The 20,257-nt window shown below is 45.3% G+C and overlaps 1 protein-coding gene and 1 long non-coding RNA gene across 2 annotated transcripts; both read right to left on the bottom strand.

Moving 5' to 3' along the window:
* Positions 1–7,354: 7,354 nt before the first annotated feature.
* LOC130699910 (uncharacterized) lies at positions 7,355–7,921 on the bottom strand. The gene is made up of 2 exons (XM_057521964.1): positions 7,775–7,921; positions 7,355–7,711 (listed from the first exon to the last, which is right to left on the bottom strand). The coding sequence occupies exons 1-2, from the start codon at positions 7,862–7,864 to the stop codon at positions 7,355–7,357; spliced, it is 447 nt and encodes a 148-aa protein (XP_057377947.1). The 5' UTR covers positions 7,865–7,921.
* Positions 7,922–7,940: 19 nt separating this feature from the next.
* LOC130699927 (uncharacterized) lies at positions 7,941–8,270 on the bottom strand. Its single transcript, XR_009003582.1, has 3 exons — positions 8,139–8,270; positions 8,030–8,078; positions 7,941–7,966 (listed from the first exon to the last, which is right to left on the bottom strand). It is a non-coding gene; the product is annotated as an uncharacterized LOC130699927 (long non-coding RNA).
* Between the last annotated feature and the right edge of the window lie 11,987 nt (positions 8,271–20,257).

The following is a 20,257-nucleotide window of genomic DNA, read 5'->3' on the forward strand; positions in this document are numbered from 1 at the left end:
CTATTCGGGTTTGTTCCGAGACGGGACATCACCGACAGAGACGAGGACAGGAGATACGTGGAAATAATCACGATAGTGAGCAACACATCAATTCATCTGGAAGAGATCTTGCTGGAGTCCCAACGAATGTTCCTGAAAGAAGTAGCCAACCTAGCATCGTACCTAAAGAACCTACAACTCATCAGCAACTTGGAGGTGCTACAGCCGGAAATTTTGTTCCTGTTGGACAAACTGAACAATTTTCCGGAAGCCAACAACCCATTTTTCGCACAGTAGGCGAGCGACATCAAGCCAATAATCACGCAAACGGAAATAAAGTTGAGATAATCGCTGACGTGCATACAAACGAGACCAACGCAACAGCAAAGCACGCCAATCCAACAAACATCGCCGCTGTCGGGAAGCATTCCGAAGAGGAAACGGTCACGCAGAAGAAACTATCGTTCCAATCAGTCACAAACTCTACACTGTCCTCGAATCCGCTCACTCAGCCAATCGGATATAACGCAAGAGAATCTAAGGCAATTACGAACGACACTTCAGAACACCCCCGAAATCCACAGCGAAGAACTTTAAATTTTCCAATATTTAATTCAAACATGGCAGAATCTTGTTCTCCATCAAGACCGGCCACGGTCGATGATTTGAACGAGTTCCAAAATAATCAACATACCTTTTCCCGTTTACAGCTACTTCCTTCTTTTCTGGAAATCCCCTTGTGTGTTTTGACTCCTGGTTAGAATCTTTTGAAAGTATAGTAGATGGGTCAGGTTGGTCTGAAAAGAAAACTATTCAGATGTTAAGGGCAAAATTGGTTGATAAAGCTTTCTCGATCATACAGGCAACTTTGAAGGTTCTTCCTCACAACTATGCTCTGATTAAAGAATCTCTTCTTGATCATTTTCATGATGATGAAAATGCAGATTTTTATCAGAAGAAGTTTAATAAAGCTAAGCGTAAGCCAGGGGAAAACATTGTAGAATATGCTCACCGTCTGCAGGAAATTTTCAAACGCGCATATCCTGTAGGCTATTCAGAAGCCTCTTTCGCTATAATTCTTATGCAGAAATTTATCGAGGGGCTGGATTCCAAATTACAATCGAAAGTTAAATATAAAGAATTCAAGAATTTTAATGATCTTATTTCGGCAACCCGAATGTATGCATTGCGTTTAGAAGCCATGGAAACGGATAGGGAATACACGATTTTATTAGGGCAGTGACTGCGCCGTCTAACACCAAAGACGCAGAATTAAAAGAACTCAATGAAATGATATTGTACCAAAAAGAATTCGTCAATAATGCCGTAGCAAATATCAGACAGGGAAGTAAACAGGTCGATGACCCAAAAACTGAGAAGGACGAAATTAAGAGCGCTCTTCTCGAGCTAACGCAGGCGGTAAGGCAATTGCAATTTGATAAAAAAGATAATGTGTCTTACACGCCGAACGCTTCCTATAAGAAACAAGTTTCATTCCAAGCTAGTAACACTAACCAGGATAAAAATTGGAGACCTGCTCCGCAGAATAATAATTACAATGGCGCACGTCCATCAAATAATTTTCAGAATAGGCCTACAGCTCCTAGACCCTCTTTTTCGAACCCAGCTGGCGATTCTAACTATAAGCCTACACCGCCACAGCTGACTTGCAATTTTTTTGGACATCGGGGTCATTCTCAGGTTGATTGTCGCAAATACCAACGGCAAAGTTTAAATCCCGACAAGTCGCAGAATTAACAACTATAACGAATGAATCGACACCGATAATTCCATTGAAAATTTTTCAGATCCCATTTCAAGCATTATTCGATACAGGCGCGTCTAAGAGTATTATTCACGAGAGATTACTTAGGAAATTACCCCAAAGAGGTCAAGCGATCGGCAGTCAACTTGATTTTAATTTATACGATGTAGGGGAGAAAAAATTACATACGCTGGGAAGAGTTAATTTACCCGTACGATACGGAGAGTCAATTTTGAGACAAGAGTTTATTGTTACAAATGGTGTTTCTGAGGATTGTATCCTTGGATGGGACGCAATCCAGAAACACGGATTTCGGCTTGATGGAGAAGCCAAGATCATTTATTTAGCAAAAGATACATAGAAAAGAGATCAATCACAAACGGCCCTTCAACATCAACCCAAAAGTGCGCTATTAGTTTAGAGGAGGATACCGACTCGTCTCCCGACGAAACGATTGAAGACACCTTACCAGATTTGGATGAAGGTGTGTATTTATGTCGGTGTGTGTTAAGTCTGATTTATGTCAATGTTCATGTGATTTATGTTTCAGATCTAGAATCGGAGAATGAAGTTACCACTTTACGAGAGAGTCCTGTCCAAAGTCAAGGCAAGTCAGCAGCCGGAAAAAAAACCAACGAGATCAACATTGCAAAGGCAAACGCTGCCAAGTCCAACCTTTTAAAGACAAACACTGCCAAGGTAAACGCTACCAAGACAAACACTGTCAACACGGTTGCTGAAAAGCCTGTCACTGCTAAAGCCAGTGCAAACAAATCCCGTCATTTGAACAATCTCGCGAAAACGGTTTTCTCCAAGATCTTCAACACGCAGAAGGATGGTGTCGAAACCATCAGTCGTTTCAAGCAGCCACTTGGTATTAAGCCCCTCTCTCCCCTTCGTGACATGAACCACCAGCTTCCGGCTCCAATGTCGTCTTTAGTTTCCAGTCATCAGCATGTCGCAGCTTCTCCTGGCTCCAAGAGGCGTTTTTTTGTCGATAGCAATACTTCATCTTCCCTCAAGAAACCCGCGATTGCTCAAGAATCCTCCTTCGACAAGAATGTTTCTCGGCTGACGTTGAAGAAATCTTGCGAGATCCTCCAATGTGTTAATCGAGTGGAACAGAAAATTGATCGACTGCTGGCCTTCCAGGACAACCAACACATTGAAGACCTCTTCGACGAAGTTATGAAGTTGCCTGTTGACGACTGTGACAGCTGGCATATGCTGAAGGATCTTTTGATTGACAAACGCAATTGCATCAAACTGGTAGGTTTCAATGGTTTTTTTAGTCCAGTTCCCTTCCCTGTGTTTGTGAAAATTATGTTTATCCAATTTTTTATTTAAAGATTAGCTGCTAATTTCCTTTTGTTCCTCTGTGTTTAGGTTTCAAAATATTCGACATTGGGTGGCAGTGACCTTGGTGACTTCGTCCGCCGTATATGGGCAGCCCTTGTGACGGACAAATTTGGCTGCGAGTTGTCGTGGATAGGAAGAGATAAGAAGAAAATAGCCGTAAAAGGATCAAATTGCTTCTCTCTCGTTGTTAGTAGGTGACTGCCATTTAGTCCCATTACTTTTCAATTAATTAATTTAAACTACAAATTCCCTTCCTTGCTCTAATTTGCAGGAACGGTAAAGGCAAACATAAAGTACGGAGATGTCAACGATCCTGACATTGAAAAGGCTTCCCAAGATTGGATTTTCAAGTCAAAACGTCGAGTCCAGCGCACTGAAGACACTTCAAACGTCGTTCAGTCGTGTGTTTTAAGTCTGTCGGATTCTCCGGTTGCCGGAACCAGTGGATGCAACAGATCCGCAGTATCCAACATTTAAAACTCGGCTAGTTCGTCCGTCTCCAATAAAGGCAAAGGGAAGAAGTAAACTAAGAAGAAACAAATTAAGAAGAAACAAAATAAGAAGACTAAGAAGATCTCACTTTTCAATATTTCATTTTTCCTAAAAGAAATTTTCTCAAATTGTATCATTTTCATTTATTTTAATAATTGTTTTTATTTGTATCCGGTTCCAGAAGCAAAAATACAAGAACTGTGGAAGTAAATCAAGTTGTAAACCGTTTTTCTCTTGATCCGCAGCTGGCACAGTTCATTGCTGGGAAGTGATCATTAAACTACCTCTTTTTGCTTGATCACTACCCGAGTTAAACCAGGTTGGCACCACTTCACAGTTTATTACACACACTGGGTCATTACCTAATAATTTCAATTGGTCGTGATCAGGCGTGTGCAATAGACAGTAAATCGGACATAATCTGGTTTTTACTTCGGGTTGTTACCAAGCCAAAAGAGGTCGTTTCATGGTCACTTCCCAGCAGTGACCTGTGCCAGCTGGGATGTCCCAGGTAAATCTGCGAGAGGATGTTAAGCCGGCGGGAATACAAAAACCTTTCCGTACATATTTCACCATAGTTTCATTGCGGTGCAAATTGCTCTGGCGTGGCTAGTGTCTTCTTCGTTTGATGGCTGCGATGAAATAAGAAAAGTAAAGGCTTGGCTAGATCCAAAATTTTTAATTGAAGCATTCGGCAAGCTTTTCTGTTGTGTCGGTGTTTTCCTTGGAAACCTGCGATCGTCTGACCGCTTCCAAATTTAGATAGAGAGATTTCTCCAAAACCGGATTCGCTTACAAATCTGGTCTTCTTCTCAGCTATGGTCTAAAGCTTTTCCTGCAACCTTTACATCTTGAGATATGTTGAGCTCGAAACGGCATGAGGACAGCGCTACCCTCCGCCACAAGTACCTAGAGGTTTCGACAGACGTACCCCAAAAAAACGAAAAACACACACCGGTAGCCGGTGAAATAGGACTGAAACGAAATAGGACTGAAAATTTCCAGTCCTATTTCTACCGGAGAAATAGGACTGGGGGAAATAGAACTGACTTTTAAAACCTTTTAGGACAGTCCTATTTCTCCATGGCATCAGTCCTATTTCTCCATGGCATCAGTCCTATTTCTTTTACCTTGTTCCAATGGGCACGATGAGCCTATATTTTATTAAATGAACTCTATTAGATTCAAAATAATTTATGTTCCCCAGCAATTAAAATTAAAATAGGATAAGAGATAAAAAATTTGTGAATCTTTTAAATAATGAGCAAACGCCATCGGTTTTTTAAAAAGGAAAATGGATATAAGCCGGCGCTCTTACCCATTACATTGCCTACCGGATTGGAGGCTCATCGTTCCCATTGGAACAAGGTAAAAGAAATAGGAATATTTCTAAGGAGAAATAGGACTGATGCAGAGGAGAAATAGGACTGTCCTAAAAGTTTTTAAAAGTCAGTTCTGTTTCTCCCAGTCCTATTTCTCCGGTAGAAATAGGACTGGAAATTTTCAGTCCTATTTCTCCAGTCCTATTTCGTTTGAGTCCTATTTCACCGCCAATCCACAGCCCGACATACGTAACCGTGCAGAAAAGGGAAAACATATCCCTTCAAAGCTACCTCGACACATGTACCCAATAAAAAAATTAAAACGCACCCGTCACATCTACTCCATTATAAATAAACTGCAATTACAGCCGCCGTAGGTACCCTTTTGTTTATTAAGACAGACATACCTACCCGTTCGTTTAAAACTGATCGACACAACTACCCCTTCGATTAACACAGTCCGACATACCTACCACTTCGATGGAAATTGAACAACACACCAACCTCTTCAATTGAAACAGTCCGACATAGCCCTCTCTTCGTTGAAACCGGTCAACACACCTAACCCTTGGTTTAGTTGAGCCCGACAAACCTACCCTTTCGTGTTTAAAAATCCGACTTACCTACCCCTAGGTTCAATTTAGCCCGACACAACTACCCATTTGTTACAGACTTTTTTATTTATGTATCTAGACTGGCTTAACTCTACCTCTGATAAGCAGCACCCGTTTTTAATCATCTTTTGTTCTTTAAGCAGATAAGGCAATGAAACAAGATGATATAACTTCCATGTAAAATACCCTACTGCTTGTATTATTTGATCAGCTCTTACAATATTATGATGCTATGAAGGGGTTTACAAAGACAGATTGAAAAGTATTCAATGAAGAAAGTTCCTAGAAAATTCCTATTCAGGTTACCGTCTCCATACTATTATTCGTTACCTTGAAATGGCCAACAAAACTAGTTATGCCTTTTGGTTCGTCTGGGAATTGCGAGCAGGAGAAATGATAGCCGACTTATGGGAGAAACGTTGGATATGTTTTTCTGTCGCAGAACGACAATAATTGTGTTGCCGCGACTACCCTACAAGTAATACTACAAATATTAACTCACCATTCTAACTCGTACAACCCTTAGAAAAACGGGCCGAAAGACCAGCCCTTTCTTCTACACCTATATCTTCCTACCAAAAATATCGCTGTATTGTCTTCTGTTGTTTACCAGTTTGGATGACATCAGAAATTTTTTACTTTTACTTATCATTCTTTCACTTTTATCATATTATCTATGATACTTATTACAACTGTAACATTTTTTCTTATGAAAAATTTTTACAATTTGGCTTAAAAATATTATTTTACTGATTGCGATATTTACTAATTCATCAAACATATTCTTTGTGAAAATGATTTTATTCGTAAGAGTCAAAATGAACATTTTTGCTTATGAAACGTTGTTCTTATTTTATAATTCAGCACCAAGCAAAAGTTGTTTTCATATCAACTGTGAGAATTTATTGAACAAAAATCCTTAAAATTTGTTGAATGGGCGCCCGACAAAAACAGCAAAAAGGGCCGAAACGCTCTACACATGTTGCACATAGGGTGTGCCCCACACGAAATAAAAGCAGTATCTATGGTGTTGATTAGGCACACACCACAAAGATTATGTGCATCAGTGTTAGCAGCAGTATCTTTTATATGGTTTTTCTACAAGTTGAAATGGATAGTAAAATTTGCTTTAGTAATACAAGTTAGAATTGTGTGTGACACACATCTATTCTATTGTTGAATGTATAATCCAACTTGATATTACTGGTCTACAATTTCTAGCAGTATAACTGGGGATAACATTTGTTGCTATTTTAGTACGGCTTCAGTGTCAATAGAGTAATCTTTGATAACTACCATCATTACTAATTGTTATTATAGGACGTACCATGACATGATGTTATGGATGGTGTCCACCCGTTTCGGCACTTTTTTCGGCACTTTCGATTTTTGCGTTTTCGGCACCCATATAGAACGCTTGGTCCCCCCTTGTATTTAAAATCTCCTCGTTTATTAAAAATCTTTCCGTTTCGGCACTAATATTCTCCATTTCGGCACCAATTGTGTCTCTTTCGGCACCAACTGTGTCCGTTTCGGCACAAAAAAAATTATGTTGCAAGTCATATAGGGATGCCAGACATTCAGGCCAATGGCCTGAAAATTTTCGGTACTTTACAGGCCTGTCGACTTTACACTTTGTTCAGGCCACTAGTGGCGCTAGCTGTATGGGTTCTGGAAGTCAGCGCCACCACCACCACTCGACTTATGCTTATGCTGTCTGTCGTGAAATTGTCAGTCGCGTGGTCGCGTAGTAACAGAGCGGAGCTCTTGATTTTTTTTTCTTTTTTTATTCGCGTGGTGTTTGCTGATATTTCTTCAAATTTCTATTCTGTCTCTAACTCAAAGAGACGAGCATCGTTCGCCGTTTTTGCATATTTAATTGCGTTGAACTTTGTATAAATATCTGCACATTGTTCTAAAAGTTCTGCGGTCGTTATCTTTTGTTTGGAATAGTCGTTCCACAAACCAAACAGTTTTAAATTTAATTCTTTGAAAGTTTTTCGCTGTCTTCTCAGTTGTTGACCCTGTTCAAGCATCTTTGTGTATATATCAACCTGTATAGCCTCCTCGTAGAGAACTTCGAGGAGAATATACAGGTTGAGGCCTTTACTGCTAATGCTAAGTCCAGCGTGATTTGCTAGATGTGTGTGCCAGCCTTCAACGTCATTAGTGGTTCTCACCTAAAGCATGTTAGAGTGAATGTAATCATTTGAATGTTTTAAATTATATTTTTCTTTTAATACCTCTTGCATGAAGACCGACCAAACTTTAGGAGGCCAAAGCAAGCTGTCGATCCAGGTATTTTCCATGTAGTTGTACAGTTTTCGCATCATAGTTCGGTTCTCCCTGTTTTCAATTTCCCAGACAGCTGATCTTAAATTTGCAAAGGCAGTAGGAATTTTTCCATGTGGAGGAGATGGAGAGACATCATTTTCCTGCAATAGTTAGTAAATACATCTGTTAAGTTCCACAATAAATATAGAAAAATTCACACTCACTTGCAAATCCCACGAATTCGCATGTCTGTACGATATGCTCTTATTAAACCTATAATATTCATTAATATATTTCAAAATTTTACTTATTAATTTGTCTGTCTTATTTTACCCAATGATTTTATGCGGCGAAAAATACACTGGGTCCAATGGAAGCCACATCCAAATATTTTAACACCAATACCAAACTCTTTTTCAATAGCCAGTCACACTGACTTCTCAAAATCAACGACACATTCTTTCATGACGTAACTGTACAAATAAATAATGTCTCGTAATTACTACATTCATAGTCATAAAAAATGTATAGTTATACCTGTTACCAAGAATTACAGTTTTTATGTGTTTCAGCACACGTATGTAGTCCTTTTGAGTCCTACTAGACATGAGGACAAAACATAATGGAACCATTTTCTTTTCGTTTCCATATCGAATTAAAGCGTGTATCGTCCACATCTGCATAAATGGTTTTTTGATGATGCTAAATGTTCCATCCATGTACCATCTTTTAGCATTTTTTAATAGCCGCGCCTGTTTGTTAGTGAAACAGACTATGTGTCTGTGCTTCGCGGTTACTACGTCATGAAGGTTTAGCCCATCCGGAATTCCATCGTCCTCAAATGAAAAATCCAGTGTTTTTGGATTTTTTGGACGAGTCTTCGCTCTAAACAAAGTTTGGAATTTTTTAAATAAATACTTAGGCAAGAAATGTGTAAAAATACCTAGCCATGTTGACTGATTTACAGACTCGTGTTCTATTCACAAGTTTCATTCTCCTATTTGATGCAAAGTGCTTAGCGATGATGGGGTCGGTAATGGCCTTAGCAGATTTTCCCTTATTTTTCAATCCTTCACGCTTAGCGTCCCTGTAAATGACTAGCGACTCATATATATTTTTTCTTGTTTTGGGCAGGAAGTAATGTGCACTCCTCGCTGGAGGATTGCATTGCCTGAAATCAGAATAAGCATTAAATAATACAAGAAATCTTTAAAAAGACGATGTATGTACCTGATTGCAAAACTGTGCATTTGCAAGGAGTCTGCTGTGGTCGATGATTACACCGATAAAGAATACCATTACTCAGCACCTTCCAGACACCAAACTTGTATCCATGTTTGCGGTCAACAAGGATATTACTTAACCTAGATTTAAAAATAGCACGTTAGAAAAAAAAAACGTAAAAGAACAAGTATTTCCTACTTCTTTCCTGCTTTAAATACAAGTTTCCAGCGCATGTGTGTAGCCCGCTGACGTTTACGTTGCTGAGAAGACCCCTCAGTCACAGGAGCGAGTGTTTCTTCACCTAATGATAGATCACTCTTGGTAATATCGGCGTTTGATTCTTCGCTTTGACTCCTTGACAAAGATTGCCTCTCGGTTGAATGATTATTGGCTCGACGACGTTCCTCCCAACGACGTCCTGGAGAAGGCGTTCCTATCGCGCGACGACAACGCCGACGACTTCGTGTGGGTGGGGTACTTTGCTCACTCTCTCTTCTTCTCTCTTTCACTCTTCTCGCTATTTCCTTCATTCTCTTCTTCACTTCCTCTTATATCACTTTGCTCACTCTCTTCTTCGATTTCTCTTTCACTCTCCGCGCTATTTCTTTCATTCTCTTCTTCATTTCCATCTTCACTTTCATCATCCGGTGTAGGTATGATATTAGGTTCTTCAACCATTACAGGGATAGATCCCCTTGATGAATGTCGTTGAGCGGCTTCCAGGTATTGAGCGGCTTCCTCTGGTGTCAGTTCATTTAAAGTTAATGGACCTAAGCCAAATTTGATTTTAACAAAACGAATCAACAATGTAACAAAATTCTATTACCTGTTTGACCTTGGATTGTCAATGCATTTGGCCGAATCGGTTGATTAGGAACAGCCAGCCCACGTCCACCACGTCTACCTCTACCTCGCACAACCCACCCAGAATCACCACTAACCTCATAATCTGCCAACCGGCTGGGCTGTTTCCTCGATCTAGTGGGTCTTTCCAAGATATACTTAATAAACTTCAAATAAACTTTAATAAACTTGCTAACAAAGCGTCTAAGAACAAAGTGAGCAAAATTTCACAATATATTATAACACGACACCTAAAACCTTGAAAAAAGTGCCGAAATGGGTGGCAACCTTATGGATGACTATGTCTGTTCCCTTGCCTGATGTATTGGCATGAGACAGCTTGCCTTCACATTTGGATCGTTCTTGCCTGTGTCCTGAAGGTTAGCCAACAAGAGTAGACAAACCTTTTATCTGTTTCTTTCCTTTTAAAAAAATTAATTAACAGAATGAGAATTGTAAGGAATTGTTGTACTATAATGCAGCTTCATGCACATTTATAAGTTCCTATTGCTCACAGGGCTTGTTCATTGTACTATAACTCAGTACTCAGGCACCTATTCGTCCAACTATAATCCAACCCTTGTTAATTTGAAATTAAGCAGTAAATGATTAAGATATTTGAAATAATGTAACGACTTTGTGTTAAGGTTCGTTTATTAGACGCACTTCACAAGATACAGCACTAATCACAGGTAGCAACTCACTCGACTATCTGACAACTTAGACACAACAACTCAATGAATGACTACTGACTACTGTCCAACTGACAACTAACTAATGACTATCTCACTGACTGCCCCCAAACTGCCCCAGAGTCGGGCTTTTAAGGCTCCCGATATCCAGTACAGCCGGAAATGCCAGCCAACGCCTGACTTGCGGATCGCCTATCATCATGCGATAGGCGACAAAGTCCGTTGGCGCTACATCCCCCCTCCTACCTACAAGCATGGGGCGTCTGAATGTTGACAACCCCAAGAGGAAAGGGTACAAGACTACACATTTTACTTCTACTGTTTTGGCCAACTTTCAGCTGGCCAGTGTGCCTACATTTAATAAGGCTATTCCGTGTTCGGTGGCGAGGTTCTCGCCACCGTGCTGGAATCGGATTTGTCCCCGTTTTTGGGCTGTTGTACTTCAGCGACACGAGCCAATAACAGAACATCGACGTGATTCCTCAGCCTCCGATATTCGAACATCAGGTAAACAATAAGAGGCACTGGGAACAGCAGTCCAATAACCCATTCAAATGGGTACCGCTTAACGTTCTCCTCTTCTTCTCATTGTCGGCGTAGGCCTTCGACGGCTTTCAGATGCGAAGCCGCCCCTGCTCTGTCTATACGCGTTGGTGGGCGAAGCGCTGCTGGTGCATCCTCCATTATTGGACTCTTCACCACCGGTTGCGGTTGCTCCATCACCGGCACCAGCAAGCTGCTCAGCATCCCGGCCGCTTCTTCGTCAATGACACTTGTGACATTCATTGGCAGCATCTGTCGGAAGCTTGCTTGCAGTACCCAGTCATCTGAGGTTGCCGAACAAAGTCGTGGGATTTTTATCACCCCTGCTGCTGGCAGCACTTGTGGCAAACCTATTCCGCCGATCCTTTTACCAGGGCACTGGAGCACTATAGTTACATTGTCCTTCCCCGCGTAACCCCACTTCCGTCCTCCGACATAAAACAGATCTATGCCGGCCCACTTTTTACTGTCCAAACGACAATTCTTTTGAATTGCTCCCTGCTCCTGCAGAAACACGGACGCCGTACAGCTCTTCATTCTTCCTTTTCGGTCAATGGGCTTTAAGAAAGGGCACACACTGCCCATGAACGGCGCACATTTTCGAGCTTCATCCGCGTTAAACTCCACAAACAGCTGGTGATCCGGCGACGCTCCAAGATAGGGGGCCAATCCAGCGTAGGAATGGGACATCGATTCCCCTTTGCTGGTGGCCACTGGCATCGGGAACACACTGTAAATTTGCAACGCATAATTAAATTCAAATACTGGTAAATGAATAAACAACCGAATGTTGCCGTTTGCCAGTGCCGCTTCCACCCTCGCCTCTTGGTAGGCCCTCCAGCCATTACCCCCTTGAAGGGCCGGTGTCAGTCCCCATCCTTGTGGTAACGCCTGTCGCACGGACTCCAACGCTTGAGTCAGTACGTTCGGGGGGCACATTAGGGGTGACAGCTTTCCTATTGCTGCGTCGGCCAGCCCAGTCTGCCAGCCGTGCAGAACCCCCGCCGTCCAGTCCAATGCGCGATTAGCTTTCTCGATCGACCGCGCCACTCTTTGGAGATAAAGCAATTCCCTCGACAGGTGTGTCCAGCTCTCGTTGAAGACCTTCCTCAGTTGCGCTTGCTCGCGGCGCATCTGTCCCGACGCTGCCATCAAGCTGTCGATTTCCGCTTCATGCTCCGCCAGGTGTCCCAGCGTGACATTCAGGAGCGTTGCTTGCTCCTGCAGAAGATGTACTACTTCCAGGCCCTTCTTGTCGTAAGATTCGAGCCTTGTATGTACCGATTCTAGCTCCTGGGTGGTAGCGGTCCCAATAACCAGCTAAGTACTCTCCCTCCAGCGTCGAAAAGCCCGCGCTTCTGCCGAGTACCATCGCCCTTAAGGGCTCTCTCCAGCTCTCTGAACTCTTGTCGTCGCCGCTCTGCTCTGGACTTGATTTCCACCAAATCGAACGCCGGTCCCTCCAAGAATGGCTTCACTTCTATTGGGAAATTTCCCATCGCGACTCTGTCAAATGCTCGAAGCATTTCGTCCGCCCAATTGGTGACACGCTTGATCACCTGCTCCGCCCGTTTGATTGGCACATCATAAATGACGATCCATTCAGAGTCGCCTAACGCTAGGGTTCCCTCCGGATGAAAAACAGCCCCCTCTGTCACCACGAACTTGCCTTTCATTTCATGCGCTTGGGTCACCTGTCCAAGGGTACAGATCACAGATAAAAGCAACATGTTCCTCATCCATCCTGGTGCCCGTCTTTGTCGGATCGGACGACCCCGTGGCGGTTCCACCCCCTCTCGAACCCCAGGTATTGGCTCCTCTTCTTCTTGTAGACCTTCGTTACCATCTTCCTCCTCAATCACTTCCAGTGGTCGGCGTTTCGCTTTTCTTTTTGCGCCTGTTGTCTCGGGTTGTCCAACCACTGCCGCGGTGTCGCTTTCCAGCGATTTCTCACGACTCGTGCCAGCACGCACCGCCGTCTCCGATTCCATCATTGCCTCCGGTTCGTCGGCCACTGCTGTGGTGTCGCCTTCTGGTGGCCCCTCGCTGGTGTCGGCACGCGTCACGGCTTCAGCTCCTACCACGCCATCGGGTTCGTCATCTGACTCGATAACAAACTTCTTCATTTGGGAAACATGGACCACAATGGTCCTCTTCCCAGTAGGCTTTCGAAGCTCGTAGTTGAGATCAGTGACTTGTCTGATTACCTTGAAAGGGCCTACGTACTGATGCAGTAATTTTTCAGCGAGACCTTTCTTCCTCTGTGGCCGGAAGATTAACACCAGGTCACCGGGTTCGTATACCGGTGCCTCACTGACTCTGGTGTCATACTGAGTCTTCTGGCGCTGTTGCACAAGGGCCAGTCAATCTCGTACGTCTTCTCTCAAGTTCGCCATAGCCTTCAGCAGATCCTTTGGTTCAGCAAGCTTTGATTGATTCGGCCCCGTCGCTGCTAGCCGATCCGTCGGAATAACTGCCTCTCGCCCATACACCAGCATGAATGGTGTATGATTGGTACTCTCCTGGCGCGCGGAGTTATAGGCAAAAGTCACAAAACCGTGGAACTCGTTCCAGTCTTCGTGACTTTCATCCACATACATCCCCAGCATGGTTGCTAGCGTCTTATTCTGGCGCTCCACAAGTCCGTTTGCTTGCTGATGATAAGGCACCGTCATTCGATGGGAGAGACGCAGGAGTGCGAACACCTCTCGGGTCACTTCGGCCGTGAAACACTTTCCCTGGTCGGAAGTCAACTCCCGCGGAAATCCATGCCGCAACACGATTTCTTCAACGAAGAATTTCGATATTTGCCGGGCTGTGGCATCCGGAACTGCCCTCGTTTCTACCCACTTGGTGAGGTAGTCAATGGCAACGATAACGTTTGTATTCCCGCTTCGTGACCGCGGGAACGGACCCAGGACGTCTATCCCGATCCTCTCGAATGGTCCTCCCACTTGCGTGATCTCCATGTGTCCCTTTTTCTTTCCTTGTTCCGGCTTCCGTGTCTGGCAGCTTTTGCATGCCTTGACATACCGGATCACCGCTCTGTCCATCTTCGGCCAGTAAAATCTTTGACGAGCCCTCCCCAGGGTTCGTGCTTGCCCTAGGTGCCCCGCCGTAGGCTCATCATGAACCCACGACAGTGCCTCCTTACGTTTCTCCGGCGGCACGCAGAGCCGGTCAAATTCCTGCCCGAACCTGATCGTTCTCAGGTACAACAAGCCATTCTTCAGTACAAAATTCCCGTATCGCGTTGAAGTGTTACTGATCATCCCCTGCCTGATCCGCTCCCACTGCCTTACACGATCTTGTCCGTCAATCCAGGACTGAACGTCCATTTCCATGGCTGCAACGGGGATAGGTGTCGCATGGTCTTCCTCCACCCCCTCTTGTGTTGGGTAGCGCGATAGGGCATCCGCATCCTCGTGGAGACTTCCCTTCTTGTAGCAGATGCTTATGTCGTACTCTTGCAACGACAAACTCCCTCGTTCTAGCCTGCCACTCAGCTCCTGTTTTGTCATCAGCCAGTACAGGGCATGATGATCTGTCTTTACCACCACCTTCGTTCCCCAGACGTATGGGCGAAACTTCTTCATGGCCCATACAATGGCCAGGCACTCCTTTTCCGTTATCGAAGAGTTCCTTTCGGACTTTTTCAGCACTCGACTTGCAAAACAAATGGGCATGGCGTGCCCGTCTCTGTCCTGCATCAACGCTGCGCCTATTCCATAGTCGCAAGCGTCTGGATGTACCTCAAAAGTCCTTCCATAATCTGGGTTAGCCAGCCGAGCTGCCTTTACCAGCGCCGCCTTCAACTCTGCAAAGCTACTCTGCTCTGGCTCTCCCCAACGGAACATTCCTTTTCCCTCCATCGCCGTGAGAGGATACGCCGTCTTGGCGAAGTTGGGCACAAACTTGCGGTAGAAAGAGCAAAGGCCTACAAAGCTCTTCACCCACTTCCTCTTTACTTTTTCACTAGCATTGAGGTTTGGACCAGGGAACTTCTCAATGGCTTTGCAGTGGTCAGGATCCGGTTCAATTCCGGCTCGGCTCACGACGTGGCCCAACATTCTCACACGCTCATTCCCGAAGGCACACTTCTCAATCTTCAGCTTTAGATTCGCCCCCCGGAAGCATGACAAGACTTTTCCGAGCCTCTCCAGATGTTCTCGAGCATCCCTCCCAAAGATGACTACGTCATCCATGTACACAAGGCAATCAGTCCACTTAAGCCCTGCCAACACCATGTCCATGAGCCGCTGGAATGTGCTCGGTGCTGAACACAATCCAAATGGCATCACTCGGAACTGATAAAGGCCGTCGGGCGTCACAAACGCTGTCTTTGGCTTGTCTCCTTCGGCAACCGGCACCTGCCAGTACCCACTCTGAAGGTCTACAACACTGAAAAGCGTTGCTCCCTCCAGCTTCGATAACGCATCGTCGATGCGCGGAAGCGGATAGACGTCCTTCGTCGTTACGTCATTTAAACGTCTGTAATCGATGCAGAATCGCCACTTCCCGTCCTTCTTTTTCACAAGGACGATTGGCGATGACCAGGGGCTTTGCGCAGGTTCAATAACCCCCTGCCGCAGCATCTTGTCTACTTCCGCCTTAATGAGCTCTCGCTCCTGCCAGGCACGTCGCCTTGGTAACTGCTTGATCGGCGCTGCATCACCCGTAGGTATAGCATGCTCCAAGACAGTACACTGCCCAAGACAATCGCTGCCTTCAGCGAACACATCCTGGAAACTCATCAGAAGCGAAATGAGGTCCTCACGATCCTCTCCCGCCAGCGTTTTCGCCACAGATTCCTCGAACATAGCCGGGTCTTTCAGCTTCATAGGCCGCTCACCGCCCCTCCCGGCTGCCCATCCATCTTCCATTTCGAGTGGAAGGCTGCTGCTCTGGTCGACAGCCACCAATTGCCCAAGGGATGTCCCTTCCACAATCACATGATCCGTGTGATCAACATTCATAACGTGAACCACCGCGCTCGACTTGATACAGTCAATTAACGCGTGTCCCGCCGATAAACCACTCTTTTCTAGCAGCTTTTTCGACGGGCGGAGGAGCATAATCGCGTCCTTGTCTCCTCCCTCTGGGATAGACACTTTCACTGGTACCGCACTTCTCTTTGGCACCGTGACCCGCATTGTTGCAGTCACCTTCCTTATGGCGCCCCCGCCTCCGACCGCTCCGACGTCAATCGCTCCGAGCTCTACTGTCGGAGGGCTGCTGAAGCAGATTTTTAACTCTTTGAAGAGCTTCAACAAATTTCTTCCCATGATGAAATCGGGCCCGAACGTCTTCAACACAACGGCTTCCCCTTCCACCGACGTGTTCTTATTCTTCACCGTAAGGGCAACTTTCCCTCTGGGTTGCATAGGTTGGCCATCCGCCGTTACCACCATGGGGCCATTCCATGGGGTAATTTTCAGGTTCAACTTGCTTGCTAATGACGGCGTAATGACGGAAATCACTGCTCCCGTGTCCACCAAAGCTTCCACTGGGCATCCGCCAATCCAGATTTCTTCTGTAGGCTGTTGATCCCCGCCATTGGCCGCTCCTCCTGATTGGCTTAGCTCTCCACCAATCACAGCACAGGCTGCTTTTGGCTCCTCCCCCTCTGGCTTTGTAGGCTTTGTAGGCTTTGGCTTGCCGTCTCGCCTCCTCTCCTTTGGACAATTTCTTGCCATATGCCCCTCTTCATCGCAATTATAGCATCTGAACGGGTTCCTCTTCGGTTTTCGATTATTTTCATCTTTATCGCCGTCAATGCTTTTCTTTCCCGACGGCCTTTTTGCCTTCGCCAGCTCATCGCGTAGCTCCTGTATCTGGCGCTGGAGCTCTTGCATCTTGTCAAAGCCTACTCCCGCGATGGGAGCTTTCTCATTCTCCCGGCGCGCATCTTCATAGCCTCTTTCGTAGGCCGTTTTCACAGAATCTGCATGGAGTCTGGCTTTTTCAAGGAACTCTTCACAGGTCGTGATTCCCAGCACATACAGCCTTTCATAAAGGGCTGGGCTTAACCCCCTGAACAGGTGGTCAACGCAAACTTCCTCCGCCATATCCGGTTGCACGATGCGGCACAAATCCATAACATCGTGGAAGTATTCCGTTATGTCTTCGTCCTTTCCTTGGACTCTCATCCGCAGCTTCCTCTCCATTTGTCGTTTCAAATTTACCGCAACAAACTGCTTCAAAAACAACGTCTTGAGCCCAGGTACTTCCCTCTCGCGCGCTGGGCCTTGCTCTCCCACAACTCTCTCTCCGGTCTTCCCAGTGTTCAGGACGCGCATTTCTCGCTTCAAGGCCTACAATCCACTTGTAGGCCGCTCCTTCGAGCGACAGGTCTACCGCCCTGGCCAAGTCATTATTGGTCCACCTGTTGTGGCGACCTATCCTTTCGAATCGGTCAATCCATTCCACAGCGTTCTCCTTGGCCGTGCCCCGGAACTTCTCCGGCTTCTTGTACTGGAAAATCGGCCTCTCCGCCATGTCCTCCTCCTCTGCCAGAAAAGGATCCCAAGCTAGTTCCTCTTCCTGGGCTATGGACTGTCGCCTTGGTGAACCCCCGACACTAAGTCCACTTCTTTCCGGCCTGATCAACACCGCTGCGTGCGGCGTGCTAGACGCTCGAGGTCGTAGGCCTTCGCGCAGGCTTCTTCTTTCAAAGTCCGCTCTTCGCTCTTCCGCCGCGTCGTGTTCTTCCGTCGACAGCTGCCTGCTGTCGGCACCCGACGATCTCTCGGTGATGCCAGTGGTGTCGGCTTCCACACCGACCGCGCTTCTCCTGTCGACAATGCCTTCCGCTTGCACTGACACTGGACGCGCCCCTTCCTGGTTTTCGGTCACCGTCTCTTGTGTCTCGAACGAGTTGGTTTCAATAGTCTGCCGAGCCCGCGACCCTTGATCGCTGCTAACGGCCCCCGCCTTCCTCCGACTGCTTTCCGCCGGAATGGCTTATATTTCGATCGTTTCCTGGCTTATGGGCCCTTCTACTTGCGGAATGAACGACGCAGCGTCGTCTACCAGACGTTGCGTATGCAATTTCCGGTCTCGGTTGACACTCTGCGTTTCCTGTCGTTCCTCTTCTCCCGCTTCGGTACGTGTGTCGACCTTGCCCCCAACACCCCGTGCACCTTCACGATGCTCGTGTGCCTCCGTCGGCTCGAATCCACCTCTTCCCGCAGCACACCTGGTTCTTCGTCTATCTGACACCTGGTGACTCTGAGGATCCACGAATTCCTCACCCTGTGGCTCGGAATCCAACTCAAACTGCGTCAGGTCTTGGATATCTCCTTGCTGGGCCGCCTCTCCGGTCACCCACGTACCTTTGCGCCCGAAAGTGAGCTCACTCACCTCGCCAGGGGGACCTCTCGACCGTCCCTTAGATCGCTCTGATGTTGCACCTGCCTCCTGAAATCTCGTTGAAGCTCGCGCCGCTGTGCTCAGAGGTGTCGCCGGCCTCAAACCCGTGTAATAGGTTTGAATCTCCTTCGCCGCCTCTTCAGCCGCTCTTCGACGACTCCTTTCCCCAGCGTCTGAAATCACACCACTCCCGTGTGACATCCAAACGAGGACCCACTGCGACTCACTGCCAACCCCACGTTCTCTCAGACCGTTGTTGTGGTCTCGTGCCCAGCAATAAATTGCTGAGTTCGTCTTCCAGAGACCCCTCACAACAAACGCCTACCTGAATTGAACGTGTAGTTGACCCGGTAAGCACGCAGGAGCATCTCCACCATGTAACGACTTTGGGTTAAGGTTCGTTTATTAGACGCACTTCACAAGATACAGCACTAATCACAGGTAGCAACTCACTCGACTATCTGACAACTTAGACACAACAACTCAATGAATGACTACTGACTACTGTCCAACTGACAACTAACTAATGACTATCTCACTGACTGCCCCCAACTGCCCCAGAGTCGGGCTTTTAAGGCTCCCGATATCCAGTACAGCCGGAAATGCCAGCCAACGCCTGACTTGCGGATCGCCTATCATCATGCGATAGGCGACAAAGTCCGTTGGCGCTACAATAAGCATACTTTTTTATTTGAGCAAGCATGATGTGTAAGGTATTTATTATGTTGATCCTTGATTTCTGCTTTAAACTTTTTGCTTCTTATATGAACAGCTCGTGAAAATATAGTTCTCGTTCATCTAATATATTGCGATACATTATATATATCTTATAAAATTTATTTCTAAGAGATGTTTTTTTAAAATTAAACCTTCTTTAAATCTGAATTCTGTCGCTGGCTTCAGGACCCATTGTTGTTCAAAGCAGACGCTAATTACTTGCTACGTCACGTGACTTAAGGGCGCGTTGGTGCTGTGTTTCAGTAATCAGACATTCTTTGAGCGCTCACTATCCAATAAAAAGCGCTGACAAATTTCATGTACTTAAACTTGACTACGGTTTTTTTCATCATTTACTCATACTTCAATTATACATCAAATACTTTATTCTTATTTTTACTTTTACATTTTTTCCGTAACGGTTTTTGTTAGTTTATCCATGCTGGTATTTGAATTTATAGTACTAAAATTTCACATGATAATATAAATATGCGTTGCCGCGAGAAACAATTGTAGTTTTTGTGAGTGATGTCGATTATCGGTGTTTGCCTTGAATATTACGATACCGATATCACAAAAGGTTATCGATGTTCTTATGCCAAATGATATATTTTTTGAAATTCACATAAAGCCTTGCATTCAAATTTGAACATTAACACGATATGTTGTCAGTTTTATGCACTACCATATGCAATGTGCTACGCACAATGATTTGCATTCGGCAATAACAGGGTATAGAATCCCGCAAATAACTTGGGTAAAATCAACGTTGTGGGCTTTGTAATCGATCAAATCGAAACAAATTGTGTGGAACACTTAATAACACTAGCAGAATGTGCCAATACTTACATTGGTGCCAGACCGTAAGGAAATACACCTAAGAAGCGATTAAACCGAAACAAATTGTGTGGAACACTTAAAAACCCATAAGCATGCGACATCGTACAGGCTAGAAACTTTGTAAGTGGTTTCCGTCGAAGAGTAGGTTACTAGGTAGCAAAGTTGATTGCTATACTCTTCGACAAACTAACGTAGGGTTCACTAGGGTACGTAGGGTTAACT

Source organism: Daphnia carinata, chromosome 10, assembly GCF_022539665.2.
Source record: "Daphnia carinata strain CSIRO-1 chromosome 10, CSIRO_AGI_Dcar_HiC_V3, whole genome shotgun sequence".
NCBI lineage: Eukaryota > Metazoa > Arthropoda > Branchiopoda > Diplostraca > Daphniidae > Daphnia > Daphnia carinata.